General features: G+C 36.8%; 1 protein-coding gene across 2 annotated transcripts in view; it reads right to left on the minus strand.

The window, feature by feature from the left end:
- CACNA2D1 (calcium voltage-gated channel auxiliary subunit alpha2delta 1) overlaps positions 1–25,870 on the minus strand; it is a 515,294-nt gene that overhangs the window by 16,810 nt on the left and 472,614 nt on the right. The window contains exons 25-38 of one of the 2 annotated variants that reach the window (XM_060020339.1): positions 17,184–17,271; positions 16,027–16,089; positions 15,240–15,343; positions 14,253–14,339; positions 11,361–11,428; positions 10,940–10,978; positions 9,107–9,178; positions 8,096–8,248; positions 7,957–8,009; positions 6,267–6,322; positions 5,734–5,863; positions 3,423–3,532; positions 2,215–2,297; positions 341–429 (exon numbers count right to left, since the gene is read on the minus strand). In XM_060020339.1, coding sequence (XP_059876322.1) covers positions 341–429; positions 2,215–2,297; positions 3,423–3,532; positions 5,734–5,863; positions 6,267–6,322; positions 7,957–8,009; positions 8,096–8,248; positions 9,107–9,178; positions 10,940–10,978; positions 11,361–11,428; positions 14,253–14,339; positions 15,240–15,343; positions 16,027–16,089; positions 17,184–17,271 — 1,195 coding nt within the window. The remainder of the gene's footprint in view (positions 1–340; positions 430–2,214; positions 2,298–3,422; positions 3,533–5,733; positions 5,864–6,266; positions 6,323–7,956; positions 8,010–8,095; positions 8,249–9,106; positions 9,179–10,939; positions 10,979–11,360; positions 11,429–14,252; positions 14,340–15,239; positions 15,344–16,026; positions 16,090–17,183; positions 17,272–25,870) is intronic. The other variant, XM_060020340.1, reaches the window with a different exon arrangement.

Genomic DNA, 25,870 nt, shown 5'->3' on the forward strand with positions numbered 1-25,870 from the left:
TGATCAACTCTAATAATTGTCCTTAGGGTATTTCTTATAAGTAAAAAGTAAGACATTGTGAAGCATATAAAACTTTTTTTCTCCACACTGACTTAATCTTTATACAAAAGCTTATGAGAAATTACTGATTTTTAAATAAATATAGGAAACTGATATGCTCTGTTCAGGATTAGAAACTTCTGTAACATTTGAAAGCTGCTATTCTCAAAACAACATTACTACTGGCATTTTAATAACCTGGTTTCAGGACATTTATTATAGTGGATTTAGGGATATGGATTACTTTTTAAAATTTCAAGCCAAACGCAAAAACAAAGAAAAATTAGAGAAAGTGACTGACCATCCACACCACATGAAAACTTGCAGTAAAATGAAGATAGGAGCTGACATCATGGTACAGGCACGACTCGTTGTGCATATAAGTTGATCCTATTAATAACGGGCAAAGTAGCAAGTACAGGAAAAGGAAGGAAAACACAGAAGACATACAAGATGAGATTTCATGCAATTTGCTGGCAGTTAGCAGTTTATGTGAGCCTCCATCCAGAGCAGATTCACAGTGACCATTGCAAATAAGCATTACCAAAATATTCCACTGCCAAAAAAACACAAGACATTATTAGCACATTAAGCTACTGAGCAAAAGTTGTACTTTCACACACACTCCACTGTATAATTTATAGGAACTTGAGTATTGGAAATTTTTGTCTTTGTAAAATCTGCATTATGCCATGATCAAAAAGATAGTCACCTATGGTGAAAATATTGGGGGTAATGGTTTTTATATGAGCTTTCAAGTGCATCTGAGTAAATTTAATCTCAGTCTTTGGTGACAAATAATTGATGAGGGAAGTTTCCCTAATGAGTGATACTACCCTTGGGCCCACAAACAACACTCTTTGGGGAATGACTTGACGTGGCCAAAGTTCCTGAAGGTATATAGTAGACAGAACAACAGAAGTCCTCATATCTGGATTTCATTTAAGGCTCACTGTATAATGAAAAAAAATCAAGTAGCTGCAACTTTGAATCACTTTTCCCCTCAGAGAGGAATGATCAATAATAGTCCTTACAGAGATAACTGGGATTTATTGGCTAAAACATTTTGCTTTTTTAGCCTTATTCCCATCACTGATTTTATTTCTTCTTTGCTCCACTTTATATTATCTACTTGCATGTTATGCATCTATGGAAATGCCTTATTCTTTTTTGGAACAAATGTGGCTATGTGTATTTGAGTAAATAAGTACGTATTAGGTAAATCTGTTCTAAATAAACAACGACCTCTAGAAATGCACATTCATCGATAAATGATCTGACATGTTTTTAGAATAAACAGTTCCCCAGATGATAACGCTTTATGTTTGCAAGCCACTTTATGCAAAGAGACATGACAGATTGGAGAACTGAGAAATATTATTTTTAAAATTTTAACTTTTTATAAGTGGTGAGAAATTTTTATATGGGCTTTATGCTTGAGAGTAAAGCTTCTTAAAAATTAAAATAATTTGAAAAGCATGAAGCTGCTTCTATACACAGTAAGTCCAAATAGTGTTTATGAGAGAAATATAGGAAAGGTAGTAGTCATCTTAAATAACATACATTAAATATGCTTTGTAAAATTATACAAACTTAACCCTGTGTTATTGACCTGGCCAGGTTTCAAACAATATAAAAAGTCATACAATTAAGAGAAATAATACAAACCTAACAGGTGGCAGAATTAGAAACCATGTAAAGTACAATTACAAACTAAGGGGACGATAGTGATTTAACAGGTTTTTAAATACACTGAATGAAGACTAAACACAGAAAATGTTATACTAAAAATAACTGTTATATCTTCAGGATTGGAATATAAATGAAGGTGGGCAACTCATATACCATTAGTAATGTTTACTGTCAGTTACTGGTCATTAGAAAGTTTTAAAATCATCAGATCTGTGATCTTGGATTATTAGTAAATTGGTCGGCATTGTGTTTGAAAGTACAATTTCTGTGGAAAGGACAGAAGAGGCAACTGTTAAGCTTATGCTAACCATGAAAAATACTGAAATAAAAAATCTGTATACCAGCAAGTATGTCATGTTAATGAGAAACACTATGGTTATGGTTAAGACATTACACTGGAGTTAAAACTACAATTTGTCTCCTTAAATTATTGTGACCATTGAGTTATATATTTTAATACAGCAAATGTTTGGTCTTACTTACCAAGGCATTGTTATCAAAGCAGACATCAGGTCCTTTTCGGTATCTGGGTTGCTTCACCATATCACAAGGATCTGGACCATCAGCTAAAGAAACTTGTTAAGGAATATGAAGTTACATTTTTTTTTTTTTACACAATTAAAAAAATACAATGCAACACACTTATTTCTCAAAGCAAGCCAGAGAAACCGATGCCATTATTCTGGCCCCACACAACCAGTTCAAGTACTATGGGATTTAAAGTACTGAACTGCCACAAATTTTCTCCTGTCTAGGGCCTGTGTGAAGAGATCAACGCTTTACACAGCATGGTCGCTGGCACAGAGGAAGTACTCAGTAAATATTTGTACAATACAAGTGGATGAAATCTGCAAATGACGTAGCATATAAGACAGGGTCATACACGTAAGACCATAAGGGAGGGCCTGGTGCCTCCTATTTAGCAAGACAGAAATAGAAACTAATTCCTAGTAATAAACATCAGTTCCAAACATAGGTGAGGACTATTTTTTTTTTTCCAGAAACAGCAAAAACTAGAGGCAGTCTACCGAACCTCTGCCTGCAATGCTTCAATGGTCATTTCACTGTCTTTTAGCATATTTACTACCCGAAGTCTTTTTAGCATTACTGCCATGGCAGTTCTAGCATACAAGAGGATTTACCTTCTTTTTTTAAGGCTGAATAATATTCCATTGTAGGTACAGACCACATTCAACTCCATTTTTGATTACTGGCTGTTGACAGCTTTCATGCCACAATAATCCCTTTTCCCTTCTGTCCCACACCTGGGCGAGCTGACAGGGAAGAGTGAGTGTCCCCTCCTTTGGCACTGCCTGGAAGTTTGGGCCAACAAGCCCCAGGCAGCACTGGCAAAAGCCCAGCATGGTCCCCAACCACCGTAAAACCCCGAGCCAGGTACTTCTCCCTGCTCTCTCTAGCCATTTTCAGGGCTACTTGGGAACCTGCACTGCTCTCTCCACAAAGACTCACGGTACCAGTAGGAAGCCTTTCACATCCTCTTGGTGCATGTGTAGCATCATCCATCTTGACATCCAAATGAAATTTTGTGTGGAGGGTCCATTCTGCCTCTGTGAGGTGATCTCAGCACTCTGTGATATAGTTCTTTCTGGGCACGAACAACGCGATGAGGTTAAAAACGCACAGCTTTAAGATGGTTTTCCATTCCAAACCTCTCCAATGTCAAAGGATACAAGTCTGTTCTGCTTGTATGAGCAATCGCGTGTCACAGGGACAAGTCCCTTTGCTCTCAACCATTATGAATATTAAGTTGGTGTTCATAAGTTTTTCTACGTGGAAGATTCTGCAAAATAAATACTTCTAAAAATCAGAAAAAATTATGAGAAAATAGATTTCAAAGATTTTTACACATTAAAATAAAAGAAAATAGGACCTTTGAAACAAAGCATCACCTACACGAACAGTAACACTGAATGATTTTAGGAGAGAAAGATCACCATGTTTGATTAACATGGACATGCTATCTCTCAAATGAATACTAAAAAAATTCCAACAGATGCTTTAAGTGTGACCTTTGTTTCTTAAGTGATAGTCCTCAATGCAAAATGAACACCATCTAGTCGTTTCATTTTACATATTTAGGGAACTGTGGTATCTATCACTGAAAATGTGCCCAAGTTGCCTTATTTTACAGTAAAGGAAAGTAGGAGCACAAAAATGGCTCAGCACTTCCCCAAGTCATGGCAGACTGAAGTCTGGATCAGTGCTGTTCAACTAACTTTCTGTGAAGACAGAAACGTCTTCCGCTTTAACCAGCATGGTAAACAACTGCCGCATGAGGCTACTGAGCACCTGAAATGGTGACCAGCGTGACTGAGGCACAAAACTGTAATATTAATTAATGCCACTGATGATTAAAATTGCCACCTGTGGCTGGTCACTACTGAGCTGGGACAACACAGGCATAGACAGAATTATGGGCTTGGAATTCCATGCAGTGTTTTTTTCCACATCTTAAGCTGCTTCTACCTTCCACAATAAAAATGTAGATCTGTCATTAAAGAGTAATTTATTTTTCAAAGAATAGGATTTATTTTTTAAACCTACTGAAGTTGGGACACAGCATAAAGTTACACAGCGCAAATGTAAGCATGATTTAACTTAATATCTTATAATGATCTTTACAGTTTAACTTAGTATTTTTTTTTTTTTTGCGATATGCGGGCCTCTCACTGTTGTGGCCTCTCCCGCTGCGGAGCACAGGCTCCGGACGCGCAGGCTCAGCGGCCATGGCTCACTGGCCCAGCCGCTCCGCGGCATGTGGGATCTTCCCGGACCGGGGCACGAACCCGTGTCCCCTGCATCGGCAGGCGGACTCTCAACCACTGCACCACCAGGGAAGCCCCTTAGTCATTTTTTAAAGTATATATTGCTATTACTGAACATCAATCAATGAAAGCCCAAAGACTCTAAACTCTTTCTGATGTACCCATTAAACATGCCACAGTTCTGTTTCCTGAAGGTGATGTTCTGATATACTAATCTCGAAACAATACGGTCTGCTTTTTTCTGAGTACATGCCTTACTCTGCCCCTTTCCTCTTCCTCCTCCTAGGATATACAGGTTTCATAAAGTAACTCATAAAATCATACTGACCATGTCTATTAAAAATTTGTGCTAGTTTCAGTTAACCCCCTGTGAAAAAATATATATTTTTAACTGTTATAGACTTCTTTTCCAAATCGCCTAGCAACTACCTATTCCATCCCTGTCAGCTGCTCAGATTACCTCACCCCCTCATCTTTCCTCTTCTCTCTGTTAACATTTCTTCTAGAACAAGCTGTCCTCAGCTACTGAAAACAAAGTGTCCCAACTCTGTGCCTTTCTGCTCCGTTCTCAGGGATCCTGTGACACGGATTATCCCTTTCCTTTCAAAACTTCGAAAATCTCCCACCTTGCCTTTCTCTCTCTCATTACAACAAAATTAAACCTCTCCATCTCTTCCAAAATGTTTTCAAGATGTTTTATGGGCGGTGATGACTAACATTAAGCTTGATTTTAGGAAATGATATGTTCTCCTAGTTCTTTCAGTTTCAACTCAAAGATATATTCAATTCTAAATTTAAGTGAAGACTACAAGTAAAACTTACTAGCCAAGAATATTTTTGTTAACCTGTTTAGTAAATATAATTCTAATCTTATCAGAGAAAATAATCTCTGAAACTATCTCAACATTAGAAAAATTTTAATATGGATTCTTCTAGACAAAATATAATACAATCAAATTCCTCTATGTTCTGCCTAAAAGTGGGTATAATTTTTTTGATCACGTAATTATTACTGTTGAAGGGATTACAACTTAGCAGAGTTAGAATTAATTTTAAAAACCTTCAGAGAAACTGAAGAGCTCTGATTATTTTCAAAGCAGTTATTCAGATCTCTCGCACTCAAAAGACAACCTCCGTTATTTTCTGTGACGATTATAAAAGTGAATACAATTTCTTAGTCAAACAGGACTAGTCCAGAAATGAAGAAACAAATTACCTGGAACAGTTTCCACAGTCTAATACACCGCTGAATGATTTACTATCGTTATCGAAGAAATACTGGGTTTGTTCGGTAATGCAGCTCTGCTTTGACAGAGAGGCTGTGAAGTCGTCATCTTCCATCTCAACTGTGGGGAAAATAAAGGCCATCACCATGAGAGGACACTTCAGTCGGTCTCCCAGAGCTTTCATTTCTCACAGAGCAAAACAAATGTATGAGGGCAGGCACCTCAACTGGCTTGTTTACTCCGTGTGGCGTAGTGGCAGCCCTTAAAGATGCCCAATAACTATCAATAGAATAAATGAATTTGAATACATTTGAGTTTGAATACAGCTGCAAAACAGAGGCCAATGTGACCTAGGAATGTTTCTAAGGCAGTAGGAAAGTTCTGACAAAGAGATTTCAACCTACAAAAGTGTTAAATGGACGATCTCTCTCTCTCTCACACACACGCACTTTCTGAGTTTTGAACTCGGAGCATCCAAAAAGAAAATGTTAATTATTATGACAGTATCTGAGCATTTACATACCTGCCTCAAGAAGTCGTGGAAAGGTCAAACTCAAGAGAAACTGCTGTAGAATAGACCTGAATTTTAAATATGAAAAAGTATTGATATTTTCCTTCATAAATTAACAAAAACCAGAGTATTTTTGGCATGTACACAAACACGTTTCTTTTTCATCTTTTTGGAAAAAGTTGAGAGTTTGCGAATAGAAAGTTGAGCATTTTTATATAAGTATTTCTTAAATTTATGCAAGACATTGTCAATTCCATTCTGTAAAAGAAGTCATGAAGTCATCAGATGTGTTCAGGACCCAGTGAGGGACACATATGTGTCAAGACACCTAATACAAAATCAGAGCCAGGAGAAGTGGTAACTCTAAGAGGGAGAATGTCATCATTCTGGTGCGCAGTTTTCACACTCAAGATTTTCTCCTTATTTTAGTCATTAAAGCTCTGTGGTAGGAAAAAAAAAACCCTAAACAAAAATGACTTTGTACCATGGGTTTACGAACTATTTACTCTACAATATAGAACATATTTGTAAATACATCATGTGGCATTCATGAAATACAATATACATATTATATATAGGGCGTATGGCATGCCCTATATATCAGTTTTACAATAAATGACAATTGAGCCAAATATTAGTAAAAACTCATCTGGAACTGAGTTTAGTTAAAACAAAAGTTGGGGGGGAGGTTGAGGAGGGGGAAGGTTCTGGCCAGAAAATAGCATAAAGACAATCAAGTATTTCACGATGACTATGAGCTTCAGAAAACCTATGTAAATTCATATACAAATGTCATTGTCAGAACAGAAAGCACCCTTTTTCACAATTTTTTTTAGAATAAATTGGATTTTTAATCTAACATCTTTGCTATTTTAATAAAATGGCATAATCATTTAATTTTCGCTGGGAAAGCCACAACATCAAGTGAACGTTATAGATTAATATACATGGAATAAAACTTATACAATACAGTAGGGTAATGATACAAAAGAGAGAGAGAGAGGGAGGGAGGGAGGGAGGGAGGGAGGGAGGGAGAGAATGGACCCAGACACAACAGGAGGATTAGTTACTTGACTGATCAGACCCAAACAATGACAAATTTGATCTTCCAGACTTTCCACAGTGCCTCAATAAGCAGTTTAAATGTCTTCTTTTCACAGATGGCAGGATATAGGTAAGAGGGGAAGGAGGGAGGAAGGGTAGAACCAGTGAAAAGAATTAGATCCATTTCAGGAACATGATGCTTCTAAAATGATGCCAGCCTTTGTAAGAAAAATGAAGAGGTAGAAAGGTAAGTCATCATGTCACGAATTTGATGGATGAAGACATTTAACTTGCACAATGAAGGCAATAAATAGTAACCTTTTATAGATCAATATGCCTAAAATGTAAGGATTGAGTATAATATAAACAAAAAATACAAACGAAAAGAGTTTCAACAGATCCATAGGTAAAAGAAGCCCCTGAAAAGGCTGAAGTGTGCCTGAGCATAATACTGTTTTCATACAAAAAGCTGAATAACTGTAACGGTTTTACAGTGATCAGTAAGAAAAAATACTTATGAATACTGCCAATATGTGCTGTAGGAAATGAAAAAACTAGTTCCCATAATAATTATCTACATGTCCATCTTTCCATCACATTCTTTACTATTTCACAACACTTTTCTCTCAATACCAATAAAACTACAATTTTGACTTACCAGGCAGCAGCAGTGGCCCACCAGCCAATGTGTAATATGTCTGCTATTGATGGCTATAAAACAGAATAAAGAAGTATTACATTAGTCTACACTGAGAGTCCCTCTGAGAGAATGGAAGGGTGAGTTGCATATTACTGACCACGTATGCTGAGCGATGCCCTGCTCCTTGTTTTGGTGCAGCTCCAGGCTCACACACGGACTGATAATCATAAGATTTATTATAAGCATAAACTGATATATTAACCAGGTGTCTCATCAAACTTGGATCAATCTCTCCAAAAAATCTTCCAATCTGGTACAGAAAAAAATAATAAAGTGTCAAATGTAAGCCAAATATTAACACCTGAACCAGTACAAACAAAAGAAATGATACAAAGAGAACTAAAACTACTGAGGAGCTTGAAAACAAAAGCAAGTAATAAACCAGTATATGATACTCTGAAAAAACTCCAGTGAGATTAGGTATTCTCATTTCTGAATGGCTCCCTGTGCTATTTGGAAGGAATGGACAGTTTACTAAGCCTTAAGTCACAATCCAATAAGAGAAATGGTGAAACTAGAAAAAGAAACTTGTAGGGACTGTGCTGAACTGGAGTGAGTCCCATCTATAGGGACAACCTCTAGCTCACCAATTCCAACCCATAAATATTGTAATTTAGGAAAACTGTCCAGTATTGAGAGATCTTTTTTGTTTGTTTTTTAAAGAGAAGCCAGATATACAGATTCAGAAATGAAATTAGTTGGCAATTAATTCTACTTTGTTTAAAATCCTGTGTAAACCAAAGAGCCTAACTGTTGCCAATTTCCAAATTTCAGATTAGAATTTTCATGTTTCAAACCAGCTATGTATTAGGACTGACATTATCAACTGATTAATATGTGAAAATTTTCTAAATTTCTGAGAGATCAAAAATAAAAAGTTCATATGATGTTAAAATCCTTAGCTCTATATTTTAATGGTAACCGTACCAGAAAGTAAACTCAGCTAACAAATATAAGGAAAACTAGTTTTAGGATGCATTTCTTGATGGTTTATATTTACATTAAGAACTTCAATGATCAATTTTTATAGTGGTGTAAAGGGGTTTTGTAATGTTGATCAGGGAAACACACTTTGGAAACCCTCCTCCTTGCCACTTTAGGTACATACCTGGTTAGTGTAATCATCATGATTTGCCATCAAAAGAAACCCACCGTCATCTAGAATCACACAATCCATTACCTAGCAAAACAAAAATAACAGTTAATACACTTTTTTAGGAAGGTTAGGTTACATAATCATTACTCCATTATATAGATGATTATAACAAAATAGGAGAAAAACTTAGATAACTATATCTTCTCTTGAAATATATGCTCAGGAGATTCTGATGAAATAAATTAAGGGCATGCATATAGATTGCTGTCAAACCATCAAGGCTTGAAATTCCACCACGATCCGTCCAGTTAAAATAGTCAACTCAGGGACTTCCCTGGTGGTGCAGTGGTTAAGAACCGCCCGCCAATGCAGGGGAAAACGGGTTTGAGCCCTGGTCTGGGAAGATCCGACATGCCGCGGAGCAACTAAGCCACGACTACTGAGCCCACACGCCGCAACTACTGAAGCCTGCGCACGTAGAGCCTGTGTTCCGCAGCAAGAGAAGCCACTGCACCACAATGAAGAGTAGCCCCTGCTTGCTGCAACTAAAGAAAGCCCGCGTGCAGCAACGAAGACCCAACATAGACCAAAAAAAAAAAAAAGTCAACTCAGTCTGAACGAAAACATAAGAACAAATTAGAAATAATCTTTTCACCACCCCACTGTCATCTAAATGAACCAGGAAATTGGATAAACGAAAACATTTAATAATGTACAATTATTATTTTAAACACATACTTAAGATTTTGACAAGAAAGACATTAAGAAAAATCCATTTGGGGCAATATTCATCACAGGCTTAAAAATAAAAAGCAGCAGTATGAGGTTATTTATAACTATTCTATACTAAAAATATTTGATTGGATAATTTGAGATGTAAAAGCAGGAAACAAGACCAAAAAAATGCCTCTGACAGAGGAAAAATAATCATATATCCTAAAGTATTCCCATACAGTTTAAATTATGTTTAAATGCATGAATCAATTTAATAATTTTTATTGTATAAAATCACAAAAACATTGTTTTCAGATTTGGGGACGTAATGCACTCTATTTTTCTAATATGAAAGGAGCTTGCTAAAACCTTTGCTCTAAAAACAGCTGATACATAGTCTATGTAAAATGGATGTTACAAAAATAATTAAAATTACTGGCTTATGATTTCACAAGACTAGGAGTGAATAAAATGACATGAAACCCCTGCTTCCTTTGGAAATATATAGACATACATAAGAGGACTGAAAGAAAATAGTGGAATTTGTCATTCTTATTCATTATATGAATAATTTATCTAGTACCATTCTTACAGCATCTTCGGCTTGGAACAAAGCAAGTTGACATTTGCTTTTTCAATTTCTCAAACAGAAATGGAAGTAATAGAAGACAATGTAAAATCCAATCCAGGCAAGTAAAACTATGTAATACCAAGGTTTAGTTAAAAAACCTTTCTCACCACTATAAACACAGTGTGAAAAATTCAGATAAAGTGCAAAAGATGAGGGAAGATTGCACTGATAATCAATAAATATGCTTCAGTTTAGAAACTCTGGTCAGAAACGAATTTGTATTTATATGTACAAAAGAATCTAACACAATTGAGACTGAAGCGAATACAGTCTATATTGATATGGCTTTTTAATGAATATCTTAAAATGCTTCTAATGTTTGAGGTTAGGAATTAAAAGCATATAATTCAAATTCTTATCTATGAATTAGTTCACAATTCCATACAATATTTTTTTAGCATTTGACTAAACCTTCCTGCATCTTTCTTTATCATTAGAGTCTTAGGAAGAGTAACACAAAAAATTGTACTTAAAAATTCCATTTTAAAGAGTTCTCTTACATCACTGTTTCTTTTACAGTCACAAACTGGACCAGCACACTGAAAGACAGAAATACAGTTATCACCTCATATTATCTTTCTAGTTGGATTTTAATTATATCATTTTAATTATTACCATATTGTAATTAGAACTTTTATAATAATTAGTATAAAAGATTAAACGATAGTCTAGTCAATAGCTTTATCTTTACAAATTAGAAAAGATCAGCCAATAAATATTTAAACTAGCATTTTAAATTATAATACTGAAATATTTTCCTATTATTTATTAGTTGACTAAACAAAAAATTCTTTGAAAAAATGGTAATTCATAATTCTGCTTCAATGTAGTTGCATCGAAAATTTATTTTGTCACTGTATAAGACTTTGCTTTCTAAGATCAGTAAATGTAGCATAAGAATTTTTTAAAAAGTTATCTTACCGGATCCCTGATTGATGTTTTGGTGAAATTCTCTATCCAGGAGTTTACATCAATTTTAATTCCAACAACTGAAACAATCATGTAAAGAAAAATTGACACATGCATTTAAAAAATGTAGCTATAATTCTCATTTATCTTTCCTCTCACATTTAAAAATTCCTGAGCAGGCAAATGTAAGTTTCTTAAGATTAAAAAAAAAAAAAAAATCTGTTTAATTGCAGATATACATTGAAAAGCTGATTCAAATTCATTTAAAAGGTGGCAAATTTAATTAGCTTACAATATAATTTCTAGGGTATGATAATTTAAATAATTTATATTCAATTTAATGCTATTTTATAATGTTTATTACAGACATATATTTCTTGGGGTTTTCATTAAAAAGTAATGCTAATAGCTCTTAAACTGTTACAAACTTCGTTTATACACACATTTATTTACTATAACCTGGTATATTAACTAATAAAGGAGGCTTAAAAAAAGGAGTGTCAGGAATAGCTTTATAAATATGAGGTCATTCAAGGTGGTGGGTTTTAAGAGGCTTCCCTAACCTGACCAGTGCATGCAGGAGGTGCTTAAGAAATGTTTGCTGAGAATATACAATGGAGAAAAGACAGCCTCTTCAATAAGTAGTGCTGGGAAAACTGGACAGCTACATGTAAAAGAATGAAATTAGAACACTCCCTAACAAACACCATACACAAAAATAAACTCAAAATGGATTAAAGAGCTAAATGTAAGGCCAGACACTATCAAACTCTTAGAGCAAAACATAGGCAGAACACTCCATGACATAAATCACAGCAAGATCCTTTTTGACCCACCTCCTAGAGAAAGGGAAATAAAAACAAAAATAAACAAATGGGACCTAATGAAACTTCAAAGCTTTTGCACAGCAAAGGAAACCGTAAACAAGACCAAAAGACAACCCTCAGAATGGGAGAAAATATTTGCAAATGAAGCAACTGACAGAGGATTAATCTCCAAAATATACAAGCAGCACATGCAGCTCAATATCAAAAAAACAAACAATCCCAAAATGGGCAGAAGACCTAAATAGACATTTCTCCAAAGGAGATATACAGATTGCCAACAAACACATGAAAGGGTGCTCAACATCACTAATCATTAGAGAAATGCAAATCAAAACTACATGAGGTATCATCTCACACTAGTCAGAATGGCCATCATCAAAAAATCTAGAAACAATAAATGCTGGAGAGGGTGTGGAGAAAAGGGAACCCTCTTGCACTGTTGGTGGGAATGTAAATTGATACAGCCACTATGGAGAACAGTATGGAGGTTCCTTAAAAAACTAAAAATAGAACTACCACACGACCCAGCAATCCCACTACTGGGCATATACCCTGAGAAAACCATAATTCAAAATGAGTCATGTACCACAATGTTCACTGCAGCTCTATTTACAATAGCCAGGACATGGAAACAACCTAAGTGTCCATAGACAGATGAATGGATAAAGATGTGGCACATATATACAATGGAATATTACTCAGCCATAAAAAGGAACGAAATTGAGTTATTTGGAGTGAGGTGGATGGACCTAGAGACTGTCATACAGAGTGAAGTAAGTCAGAAAGAGAAAAACAAATACCATATGCTAACACATATATATGGAATCTTAAAAAAAAAAAGGTTCTGAAGAACCTAGGGGCAGGACAGGAATAAAGATGCAGATGTAGAGATTGGACTTGAGGATATGGGGAGGGGAAAGGGTAAGCCGGGACGAAGTGAGAGAGTGGCATGGACGTATATATACTACCAAATGTAAAATAGCTAGTGGGAAGCCGCCGCATAGCACAGGGAGATCAGCTTGGTGCTTTGTGACCACCTAGAGGGGTGGGAAAAGGAGGGTGGGAGGGAGACGCAAAAGGGAGGAGATATGGGGATATATGTACATGTATAGCTGATTCATTTTGTTATACAGCAGAAACTAACACATCATTGTAAAGCATTATACTCCGATAAAGATGTTAAAAAAAATTTAAAAAAGAAAAAAAAGGAAATGCTTGCTGAAGTGTGGGTAAATGAGTGGATGAGTAGGTAGGTGAATAGGTGGCACGTGAATGAGTGACTGACAGAATAAGATTGAATGAGTAAATGAGCAATTGAGAGAATGAAGGAAGGAGTGAATGAGTTGCTGAGTGAATGATGGAGTGAATGTATGCAGTTCAACCACTGGGGGGAGTTTATCACAGGAGTTTATCTACCTTCTCAATCTGGCCTATTTTTTCTAAAATTCAAACAATACTGAATTATACTTTTTTTTTTAACTTTTACTGCATCTGTTCATTCCAGCCCACTTCTAATTCCCACTGATGCTTAGTTTTATGAACTTTTTCATTTGCTTGATTTCTTTCACCAAAAGACTCATTATTCTATATATTTTATTGTAAGGTTTTTTTTAATAGATCCCTACCTAATTCTTTTTAACAGATACATAGTATAGATATGCCACAATTTATCTTTTCCCCCAATGATGGAAACTTAACTTTTCATGTTTAAATTATTACAAATATTCACATCCTTGCCCATATCTACTTTTGTATATTTGAAATACTTTATAGGATAGACTTCTGAGTGGAATTGCTGGATCAATCCAGCAATTAGAATTTTGATATACAACACGAAACTGACTCCCTAAATTTATGTCAAGAGTGTATAAACATACACACTTCTTTGAAAACTCAACTCTTATTTTATCCCCAATCTCATACATAACTAATTGTGTTTCATTTTATTTTTCAAATTTGACTTTATTTTCGTTGAAGCTTTCTGATAGCCTTCCTGAAAAGCAGTGCCAGTGGATAATATAAACAGTAGGTCACATTTAGTTTCGGTCGTGTGTATGTGTACAATATATGTGCTTACCTGCAGGTTTTAGAAGTTTTCCCTGGATGTATATTTCTACAGCTTTGCTTACCATAATGCCCGATTCATAAGCACCAGGTCCGCTTTCTAAAAAAAAAAAAAAAAAAAAAGGAAAAATAGACCTATCTAGATAAAGCAAATAATATTACATTTCTTTTAATAGGTACAGGTGGATACTGTTTTACTTAAATGTTCTAGCATAAATATGTTATCAAGAAGTGGTCTCCTCTTCCCTTTTCTTCCATTTTATAGCAGGCTAATTAGAGTGTCCAGGAATTGGTTTGCATGAATTGACTTTGGAATGAGAATTACTCAGCTTGGCTGCATCCCTCTCACAATAAAGGATGCACACCAAATCCCTGCTTTGACACTTACTACAATATTGGGGAGGCTGCTGAAGTAAAGCAGAAAGATTGATCTTAGATTCACAAAACTGCTGTAAAACTGTAAAAGATACATATTCCTGGAAAAACTGAAATTCTCTTCAGTTTCCCCGTTTGCGAAAATGGTGATGGTAGAACCAACCCCCACAAAGGATGAAGGATTAAATTAGAAAGTTTTAGGGAGAGAACCCAATAAAGTATTTTAAAATATAGGCTATTATTAATTTTTATAAATGTTATGCAACTAATACCGATTAAAGAGCAAACTGATTAATTACATCTTTAAAATTCATTAAACATTCTTACATATATTTGCAGCTTGTGAAATGAGGGATGATCTATATGTGTTTCAATGTATTATGCATGCCTGTAGATATGCTGTCTTTACACTACTGGGTGGCTGATTTCTTGTAGATGCATTTTACTTCCTCAACTAAATGGATGCTTCTGTCCTTCCAATGTCGTGCACATGGTATATGCTTAATGATGACTATTCTGAGCAAATACCATAAAATATATTGTTTGTGTGGGGGGAAGCAGGTAGTAGCAATAATTTATTTTTAAAAAAGGAATTGAGATGGCTGAATTCTAAAGCAATACTTACTGTTAAAGTACGGAGCAGTGAAAACATAGTTATCGTTATCAAGACTTCTTTTATAAAAGCTGTCCTCATATGTTTCTGGGTTTTCTTGCCAATTTTCTCCAGCCCTAAGGAGGAAATGGGTCATCATTCTTATTCTTTAATCTACTCGATAACTTACTTTTCCCTTTGTGGACACCACTGAACTTTACAGATATGTCTGTATCTCAGGTATGTCTAAGGAAGATAGTGGTAATTGATGGTTTAAATGACATTCACTACTAAGCAACAGATCTGCTTAGAATTAAACTAAGGAGCAGAAAAAGCTGACGTCTAGTTTTACTCTGCCATTTACTAGCCAGGTAATTAGAGACAAGTCAGTTAATAAGTCAATTAATATAAATAAGCCTACACAGCCCACTTTATGGACTCTTCTGAAGATAAACACAGATAAAATCCATACAACAGTGAAAACAATGAAGTGCTATGCAAACATTGCCAATTGACATATTTGTAATAACCATTATGTTCATTTAACCAGGTTAGCTTATGTCTATGAAGAGAGAAATCTCTTTGATAACCTCTTCAGTGTTGTAATATATATGACAAGCGAAAACATCATTGAAGAATTATAATAGCATTTTTGAAAGAAATGGAGTATTTTAATAAGTAAGTACTTCAGGTAAATTCCAATTTAACTACTAATAATGATCAGTTTCTCTGAAGAATGGCTTCCTTATACAGTAAGGTACAGATCCTTGGAGTAGTCCTTTGTAAGCTAGTAATTTTTACAGATGCTATTTGAACTTACTCTTTGGGATAAACTCTGGTAATCCCACCATCAGTCACAACAAACCGTGCTTTCACTCCCTTGCTGGAACAGAAGACAAAAGAAGGAAATTTCATTCAACTTATTCTTTGTAAGGTGTTAGTTTAGGTGTTGGTGGTACAAAGAGAAACAGAATGAGTTCCTGACATAAAGGAGGCCGAGGTAAATGTATCAATAGATGTAAACTATGTTTTAATAAAACACAGTTTTTAGATATTTCTTAAAATATCTAAGAAATAGTTAAAGGGAGGATGCTTAAGGAAGACATTTCATAAGAAATAATGAGATAGCTGCATGCTGAAGATGGAATGGGAGTTAACACAGATGGCAGGAAGACATCACATGTAAAGAAAAGAGTACATGTAAGGGAAAGCTAGTGAAGAGTGGTAGTATTTGGTGTAATAAAAGCATAAGGCATGAGGGGAGAAACAACAGGAGGTACAGTTGCAAGTATAAGCTTCTGAAGAATGGTCAGCTCATGAGTGATCATGAAATCCACGCTGGAGAGGCTGCTTCACCTTCACCCTGAAGTTAGGGCTCCGTTTTAAAAGTGAGACTCTGGAAAGTATGAGTTACATGGAGAACAGCCTGGGGCCCGTGGGCAGAGGAATTGGAAGCCCTAAAGGCGGAGACATCACTGCTGTGATTTCTTAGATATGGAAAACAATTAGAACCCTGAGTATGAAGCAGAGAGGAAAACATTTTTAGAAACAATATTTAGCACTTGGTGGTTGATGGGAAATGGGGCGGAGAAGAGACTGGAAACGAGAACCATTGTCAGATTTCTCCCTGTCTTGACTGGCTGTAGGGCAGGGCTATTAGAAAGCTAACTGAACATTCACTAGAAGCCCTAGTTTACCACCAACACTGAGACACACGCAAGCACACCTATTTAACTTGATCATTCACACTGTAGCATATACATGCGTAAAGCTGAGTAATGGTAGATGTTAGTCCTGACACACACCCACAACTGAAAATTCAAGTTGTCAACAACTGCAAAATGGTTTTCTTGGGAAACGGTTATTAAAGATAAATAATAAACTTTAAATTTGAGATTTATTTTCCAAAAATTTCCCAGAGAGAAGCTAAACTGAAATACAGAGTATATATCTTTTATTAATAAGACAAACACTTACATGTTTTTCTGCTTACTCCAGTAATTCTGGACAAGTTCATTTGTAAAGCCGGCATCCAGCAAGACTCTATTAATCAAGTCCGTATTGCCTAACAGAGAAGGAAAGCCTCAATTACACCCACATAGTTTAATTAGGATAGTAATGAAACAAACATTTTCTATTTCCAGAAGCAATTTAGAGTGGATAATATTTCTATGAATTTAAAAATGTAACCTTATTAATTTTCTACATTTTTTATATTGTTCCTCTTCCATTTTTCAGGATATGGACAAAATTAGAAGTGGAAAAACCAATTCTAAATGAGGCAAATTATTTTATAAATGCTATCAAAAAGATAAGGATTCCAAAGTATCATAATTTCACAGACGATTTTATGCCTAAATATAAAACTACATAATACATATAGGGTTTTGTTTGTTTTTTTGTTTTCTGTTTTGGGGCCAAGGAACAGAATAACTTATCACAGACCAGCACTGCTCCAAGACCGGCTTTTGGAATCTGCTGGTATTGATGAAAGAGCACAGGCTTCAGGCTGTCACTTGTGGAGTAACTGAAGAGAGTATTAGCCCAGGTTTGAAGGTAATGGAGGGAAGAGATGACGAGGACCAAGGGTCAATGAATACACTCTCTTAAACAAAAAATGTTGCCTTCTTCCCTTTCTCTTGGCTTCTCTGCTCTAAGCCCATGAAGCTCTGAAATAACCTACAAGTACCGACTGAAACTTCACACTTCTTATTTCATTTTATTCAGATATGGAATATATGGTCTTAGTTAATACTGTATTACCACAAGAGTTGGGGGTGGCATAGAAAATATTTTAGTTCCTTTTAGACTTCATTTCAATTCATTCTAGGAACTTTTATTACATTGTTTTAGAAACAATCACTATAAAAAAATAATCCTTTTGGAAAGTGAGTGATATATTTTAATTCTTAAATCCTTTTAATTCTTAAATCCTTTTAGGTAAAACAAAAGAGACCATTGTTTTAATCTGTAATATAAATCAATGTTGCAAGTAATTTCATAGTTTGATTCATATTTTCATTATGCTCTAAGCCTAAAATCAATCTTGAAATCTGTCTCCTGCAGCTGGTTACACGCAATAAATAGATTATTAGTATTAAGCTTTACTGTTTTATACATTTACACTTTTCATTTTTACTTTAATTCAAAAATAAAGAACAATATGAAGAAGACAACCACTCTACAGCATTCACATTTAGGTAGTTTAATAAATTAACTTAAACAATAGATGAGAATTGTAATTTTACTGATGGATTAAGTACTTTTATAAAGCAAAGTTAAACTTGTACCTCTTTAAAAAACACCCATTTAGGACAGTTACATTTCAATCACTGATATCTACTTTTAGAGTTGGTTTTACAGATTATTGATAACATGAGGTAAAGTATGATTGAGAAAAATCTACAACACTGTCACAGGAAAATAGAAATTATTTCATAGCTATTAACTCTTATAATAAAACATCTAGTAAGTTTTCAATTTTTTATATAATCATCTCAAACATTTCCCACAGAATTATAGGGGAGGCAGAAAAAAGTTAATTGAAATGAAGGAAGAGACTGAAGAACATAAATAACACTATGGATATTAGCGCTATTTTACTAAAAGTATTTTCTTTAAACACTTGTACTTCTCTGAGACGAGACATCCAATTAAAGGAGTATTCAATAATCTTATTATTTCAGTTCTCTCTTAGAAATAAATAATAACATTGTAAAGGTTCTGCTCAGAACGAGCTCACACTGAGCAGAAAGTTTTGAAATCACACGTGTTCAGGCATGATCAATGCAGACTTCACCCACCCATGACAGGTTTCCAGAGTGGCTCTTTTGAGCAACCGGCTAACTCGTCTTAGAGGTGCTCAGTAGTAATTTCTTATGAGATAAATATAAGTTTGAGAGACAGCTTTAAGAAGGGATTTTCTTTTTTTATAACTGAGGAAATGCTTTAGTTAACTCTTCCTGATAGCAGGAGAAATAACTTTTAAGAAGAAAAGAAAAAGAGAGAAGAAGGACGAGGGAGAGCAGAAGGGAGAAGATGGAAGAAGGAGGAAGAGAACAAACAAGTCATTTATGTGTACTTTTATCTTCAAGTTATATTTACTAAGGTAATTTTTGCCAGGCAGTTGGTTTTTCTCTCTTATTTCCTAAGTATACTGCCTTTTCTCCTGATTGTACTTTTTAATAAATAGGGTAATTTTAGGAAGAAAAAACAGTTAAGATTTTTAAATGTTTTAAGAGCCCAGAATCCACAAATCTCTATGAGGTTTCAGAGTATAAATGATGCAAATTTCTCTGAAAGACAAATAAAATTGTTAAAAACTAACTACTAAAATTGAGCCATTCTAACTTGATTTACTTCATAAAATGGTAAATTATAGATGTATATTTTTTAAGATTAACGTTAACTGTGATCAAGATAAAACCCCAGGACGAGGGGAAGATGGCGTAAGAGTAAGTCGAGGAGATCACCTTCCTCCCCCCAGATACACCAGAAATACATCTACACGTGGAACAACTCCTACAGAACACCTACTGAACGCTGGCAGAAGACCTCAGACCTCCCAAAAGGCAAGCAACTCCCCACGTAGGGCAAAAGAAAAAAGAATAAACAGAGACAAAAGGATAGCGACGGGACCTGCACCAGTGGGAGGGAGCCATGAAGGAGGAAAGGTTTCCACACACTAGGAGCCCCTTCACAGGCGGAGACTTTGGGTGGTGGGGGGGGAGCTTCGGAGCCGAGGAGGAGAGCGCAGCAACAGGGGTGCGGAGGGCAAAGCGGAGAGATTCACGCACAGAGGATCGGTGGCGACCAGCACTCACCAGCCCGAGAGGCTTGTCTGCTCACCCGCCGGGGCGGGCGGGGCTGGGAGCTGAGACTCGGGCTTCTGTCCGAGCGCAGGAATAGGACTGGCGGCGTGAACAAAGCCTGAAGGGGGATAGTGCACCACAGCTAGCCGGGAGGGAATCCGGGGAAAAGTCTGGACCTGCCGAAGAGGCAAGAGACTTTTTCTTCCCTCTTTGTTTCCTGGTGCGCGAGGAGAGGGGATTAAGAACGCTGCTTAAAGGAGCTCCAGAGACAGGAGCGAGCCGCGGCTAAAAGTGCGGATCCCAGAGACGTGCATGAGACGCTAAGGCTGCTGCCGCCGCCACCAAGAAGCCTGCGTGCGAGCACAGGTCACTACCCACACCCCCCCTTCCGGGGAGCCTGTGCAGCCCGCCACTGCCAGGGTCCCGGGATCCAGGGACAATTTCCCTGGGAGAACGCACGGCGCGCCTCAGGATGGTGCAACTTCACGCGAGCCTCTGCCGCCGCAGGCCTGCCCCGCACTCCGTGCCCCTCCCTCCCCATGGCCTGAGTGAGCCAGAGCCCCCAAATCACTGGCTCTTTTAACCCCGTCCTGTCTGAGCAAAGAACAGAAGCCCTCCGGCGACCTACAAGCAGAGGCAGGGCCAAATCCAAAGCTGAGCCCCTGGGAGCTGTGAGAACAAAGAAGAGAAAGGGAAATCTCTCCCAGCAGCCTCAGAAGCAGCAGATTAAATCTCCACAATCAACTTGATGTACCCTGCATCTGTGGAATACATGAATAGACAACGAACCATCCCAAATTGAAGAGCCGTGTGGATGAAAGGCTCTTGGTGCTGCAGCCAGGAGTCAGTGCTGTGCCTCTGAGGTGGGAGAGCCAACTTCAGGACACTGGTCCACAAGAGACCTCCCAGCTCCACATAATATCAAACGGCAAAAATCTCCCAGAGATCTCCATCGCAACATCAGCACCCAGCTTCACTCAGTGACCAGCAAGCTACAGAGCTGGACACCCTATGCCAAACAACTAGCAAGACAGGAACACAACCTGACCCATTAGCAGACAGGCTGCCTAAAATCATAATAAGGCCACAGACCAGACGTGGACCTGCCCACCAGAAAGACAAGATCCAGCCTCATCCACCAGAACACAGGCACTAGTCCCCTCCACCAGGAAGCCTACACTACCCACTGAACCAACCTTAGCCACTGGAGACAGACACCAAAAACAACGGGAACTACGAACCTGCAGCCTGCAAAAAGGAGACCCCAAACACAGTAAGAGAAGCAAAATGAGAAGACAGAAAAACACACAGCAGATGAAGGAGCAAGATAAAAACCCACCAGACCTAACAAATGAAGAGGAAACAGGCAGTCTACCTGTAAAAGAATTCAGAATAATGATAGTAAAGATGATCCAAAATCTTGGAAATAGAAGAGACAAAATGCAAGAAACATTAAACAAGAACCTTGAAGAACTAAAGATGAAACAAACAATGATGAACAACACAATAAATGAAATGAAAAATACTCTAGATGGGATCAATAGCAGAATAACTGAGGCAGAAGAACGGATAAGTGACCTGGAAGATAAAATAGTGGAAATAACTCCTGCAGAGCAGAATAAAGAAAAAAGAATGAAAAGAACTGAGGACAGTCTCAGAGACCTCTGGGACAACACGAAAACACCAACATTCGAATTATAGGGGTTCCAGAAGAAGAAGAGAAAAAGAAAGGGACTGAGAAAATATTTGAAGAGATTATAGTTGAAAACTTCCCTAATATGGGAAAGGAAATAGTTAATCAAGTCCAGGAAGCACAGAGAGTCCCATACAGGATAAATACAAGGAGAAATACGCCAAGACACATATTAATCAAACTGTCAAAAATTAAATACAAAGAAAACATATTAAAAGCAGCAAGGGAAAAACAACAAATAACACACAAGGGAATCCCCATAAGGTTAACAGCTGATCTTTCAGCAGAAACTCTGCAAGCCAGAAGGGACTGGGCAGGACATATTTAAAGTGATGAAGGAGAAAAACCTGCAAGCAAGATTACCCTACCCAGCAAGGATCTCACTCAGATTTGATGGAGAAATTAAAACCTTTACAGACAAGCAAAAGCTGAGAGAGTTCAGCACCACCAAACGAGCTTTACAACAAATGCTAAAGGAACTTCTCTAGGCAGGAAACAAAAGAGAATGAAAAGACCTACAATAACGAACCCAAAACAGTTAAGAAAATGGGAATAGGAAAATACATATCGATTATTACCTTAAATGTAAATGGACTAAATGCTCCAGCCGAAAGATATAGACTGGCTGAATGGATACAAAAACAAGAGCCATATATATGCTGTCTACAAGAGACCCACTTCAAACCTCGAGACACATACAGACTGAAAGTAAGGGGATGGAAAAAGATATTCCATGCAAATGGAAACCAAAAGAAAGCTGGAGTAGCAATTCTCATATCAGACAAAATAGACTTTAAAATGAAGACTATTAGAAGAGACAAAGAAGGACACTACATAATGATCAAGGGATCGATCCAAGAGGAAGATATAAGAATTATAAATATTTATGCACCCAACATAGGAGCACCTCAATACATAAGGCAAATACTAACAGCCATAAAAGGGGAAATCAACAGTAACACATTCATAGTAGGGGACTTTTAACACCCTACTTTCACCAATGGACAGATCATCCAAAATGAAAATAAATACGGAAACACAAGCTTTAAATGATACATTAAACAAGATGGACTTAATTGATATTTATAGGACACTCCATCCAAAAACAACAGAATACACATTTTTCTCAAGTGCTCATGGAACATTCTCCAGGATAGATCATATCTTGGGTCACAAATCGAGCCTTGGTAAATTTAAGAAAATTGAGGGCTTCCCTGGTGACGCAGTGGTTGAGAGTCCGCCTGCCGATGCAGGGGACACGGGTTTGTGCCCCGGTCCGGGAAGATCCCACATGCCGCGGAGCGGCTGGGCCCATGAGACATGGCAGCTGAGCCTGCGTGTCCGGATCCTGTGCTCCGCAATGGGAGAGGCCACAACAGTGAAAGGCCCGTGTACCACAAAAAAAAAAAAAGAAAATTGAAATTGTATCAGGTATCTTTTCTGACCAGAATGCTATGAGACTAGATATCAATCACAGGAAAAGATCTGTAAAAAATACAAACACATGGAGGCTAAACAATACACTACTTAATAACGAAGTGATCACTGAAGAAATCAAAGAGGAAATCAAAAAATACCTAGAAACAAATGACAATGGAGACACAACGACCCAAAACCTATGGGATGCAGCAAAAGCAGTTCTAAGAGGGAAGTTTATAGCAATACAATCCTACCTTAAGAAACAGGAAACATCTCGAATAAACAACCTAAACTTGCACCTAAAGCAATTAAAGAAAGAAGAACAAAAAAACTCCAATGTTAGCAAGAGGAAAGAAATCATAAAAATCAGATCAGAAATAAAAAAGAAATGAAGGAAATGATAGCAAAGATCAATAAAACTAAAAGCTGGTTCTTTGAGAAGATAAAAATAATTGATAAACCATTAGCCAGACTCAATCAAGAAAATGAGGGAGAAGACTCAAATCAATAGAATTAGAAATGAAAAAGGAGAAGTAACAACTGACACTGCAGAGATACAAAAGATCATGAGAGATTACTAAAAGCAACTCTATGCCAATAAAATGGAAGAAATGGACAAATTCTTAGAAATGCACAACCTGCCAAGACTGAATCAGGAAGAAATAGAAAATATGAACAGACCAATCACAAGCACTGAAATTGAGACTGTGATTGAAAATCTTCCAACAAACAAAAGCCCAGGATCAGATGGCTTCACAGGCGAATTCTATCAAACATTTAGAGAAGAGCTATCACCTATCCTTCTCAAACTCTTCCAAAATATAGCACAGGGAGGAACACTCCCAAACTCATTCTATGAGGCCACCATCACCTTGATACCAAAACCAGACAAGGATGTCACAAAGAAGGAAAACTACAGGCCAGTATCACTGATGAACATAGTTGCAAAAATCCTCAACAAAATACTAGCAAACAGAATCCAACAGCATATTAAAAGGATCATACACCATGATCAAGTGGGATTTATCCCAGGAATGCAAGGATTCTTCAATATACACATATCAATCAATGTGATAAACCATATTAACAAATTGAAGGAGAAAAACCATATGATCATCTCAATAGATGCAGAAAAAGCTTTCAACAAAATTCAACACTCATTTATGTTAAAAACCCTGCAGAAAGTAGGCATAGAGGGAACTTAGCTCAACATAATAAGGCCACATATGACAAACCCACAGCCAACATCATCCTCAATGGTGAAAAACTGAAAGCATTTCCACTAAGATCAGGAACAAGACAAGGTTGCCCACTCTCACCACTCTTATTCAACATCGTTTTGGAAGTTTTAGCTACAGCAATCAGAGAAGAAAAGGAAATAAAAGGAATCCAAATTGGAAAAGAAGAAGTAAAGCTGCCACTGTTTGCAGATGACATGATACTATACATAGAGAATCCTAAAGACGCTACCAGAAAACTACTAGAGCTAATCAATGAATTTGGTAAAGTAGCAGGATACAAAATTAATGCACAGAAATCTCTGGCATTCCTTTACACTAATGATGAAAAACGTGAAAGTGAAATCAAGAAAACATTCCCATTTACCACTGCAACAAAAAGAATAAAATATCTAGGAATAAACCTACCTAAGGAGACAAAAGACCCGTATGCAGGAAATTATAAGACACTGATGAAAGAAATTAAAGATGATACAAATAGATGGAGAGATATACCATGTTCTTGGATTGGAAGAATCAACATTGTGAAAATGACTCTACTACCCAAAGCAATCTATAGATTCAATGCAATCCCTATCAAGCTACCACTGGCATTTTTCACAGAACTAGAACAAAAAATTTCACAATTTGTATGGAAACACAAAAGACCCCGAATAGCCAAAGCAATCTTGAGAACGAAAAATGGAGCTGGAGGAATCAGGCTCCCTGACTTCAGACTATCTTACAAAGCTACAGTAATCAAGACAGTATGGTACTGGCACAAAAACAGAAAGATCAATGGAACAGGATAGAAAGCCCAGAGATAAACCCACACACATATGGTCACCTTATCTTTGATAAAGGAGACAGGAATGTATAGTGGAGAAAGGACAGCCTCTTCAATAAGTGGTGCTGGGAAAACTGGACAGGTACATGTAAAAGTATGAGATTAGATCACTCCCTAACACCATACACAAAAATAAGCTCAAAGTGGATTAAAGACCTAAATGTAAGGCCAGAAACTATCAAACTCTTAGAGGAAAACATAGGCAGAACACTCTATGACATAAATCACAGCAAGATTCTTTTTGGCCCACCTCCCAGAGAAATGGAAATAAAAACAAAAATAAACAAATGGGACCTAATGAAACTTCAAAGCTTTTGCACAGCAAAGGAAACCGTAAACAAGACCAAAAGACAGCCCTCAGAATGGGAGAAAATATTTGCAAATGAAGCAACTGACAGAGGATTAATCTCCAAAATTTATAAGCAGCTCATGCAGCTCAATAACAAAAAGCAGACAACCCAATCCAAAAATGGGCAGAAGACCTAAATAGACATTTCTCCAAAGAAAATATACAGTCTGCCAACAAACACATGAAAGAATGCTCAACATCATTAATCATTAGAGAAATGCAAATCAAAACTACAATGAGATATCATCTCACACCAGTCAGAATGGCCATCATCAAAAAATCTAGAAACAATAAATGCTGGAGAGGGTGTGGAGAAAAGGGAACACTC

Source organism: Delphinus delphis, chromosome 9, assembly GCF_949987515.2.
Source record: "Delphinus delphis chromosome 9, mDelDel1.2, whole genome shotgun sequence".
NCBI lineage: Eukaryota > Metazoa > Chordata > Mammalia > Artiodactyla > Delphinidae > Delphinus > Delphinus delphis.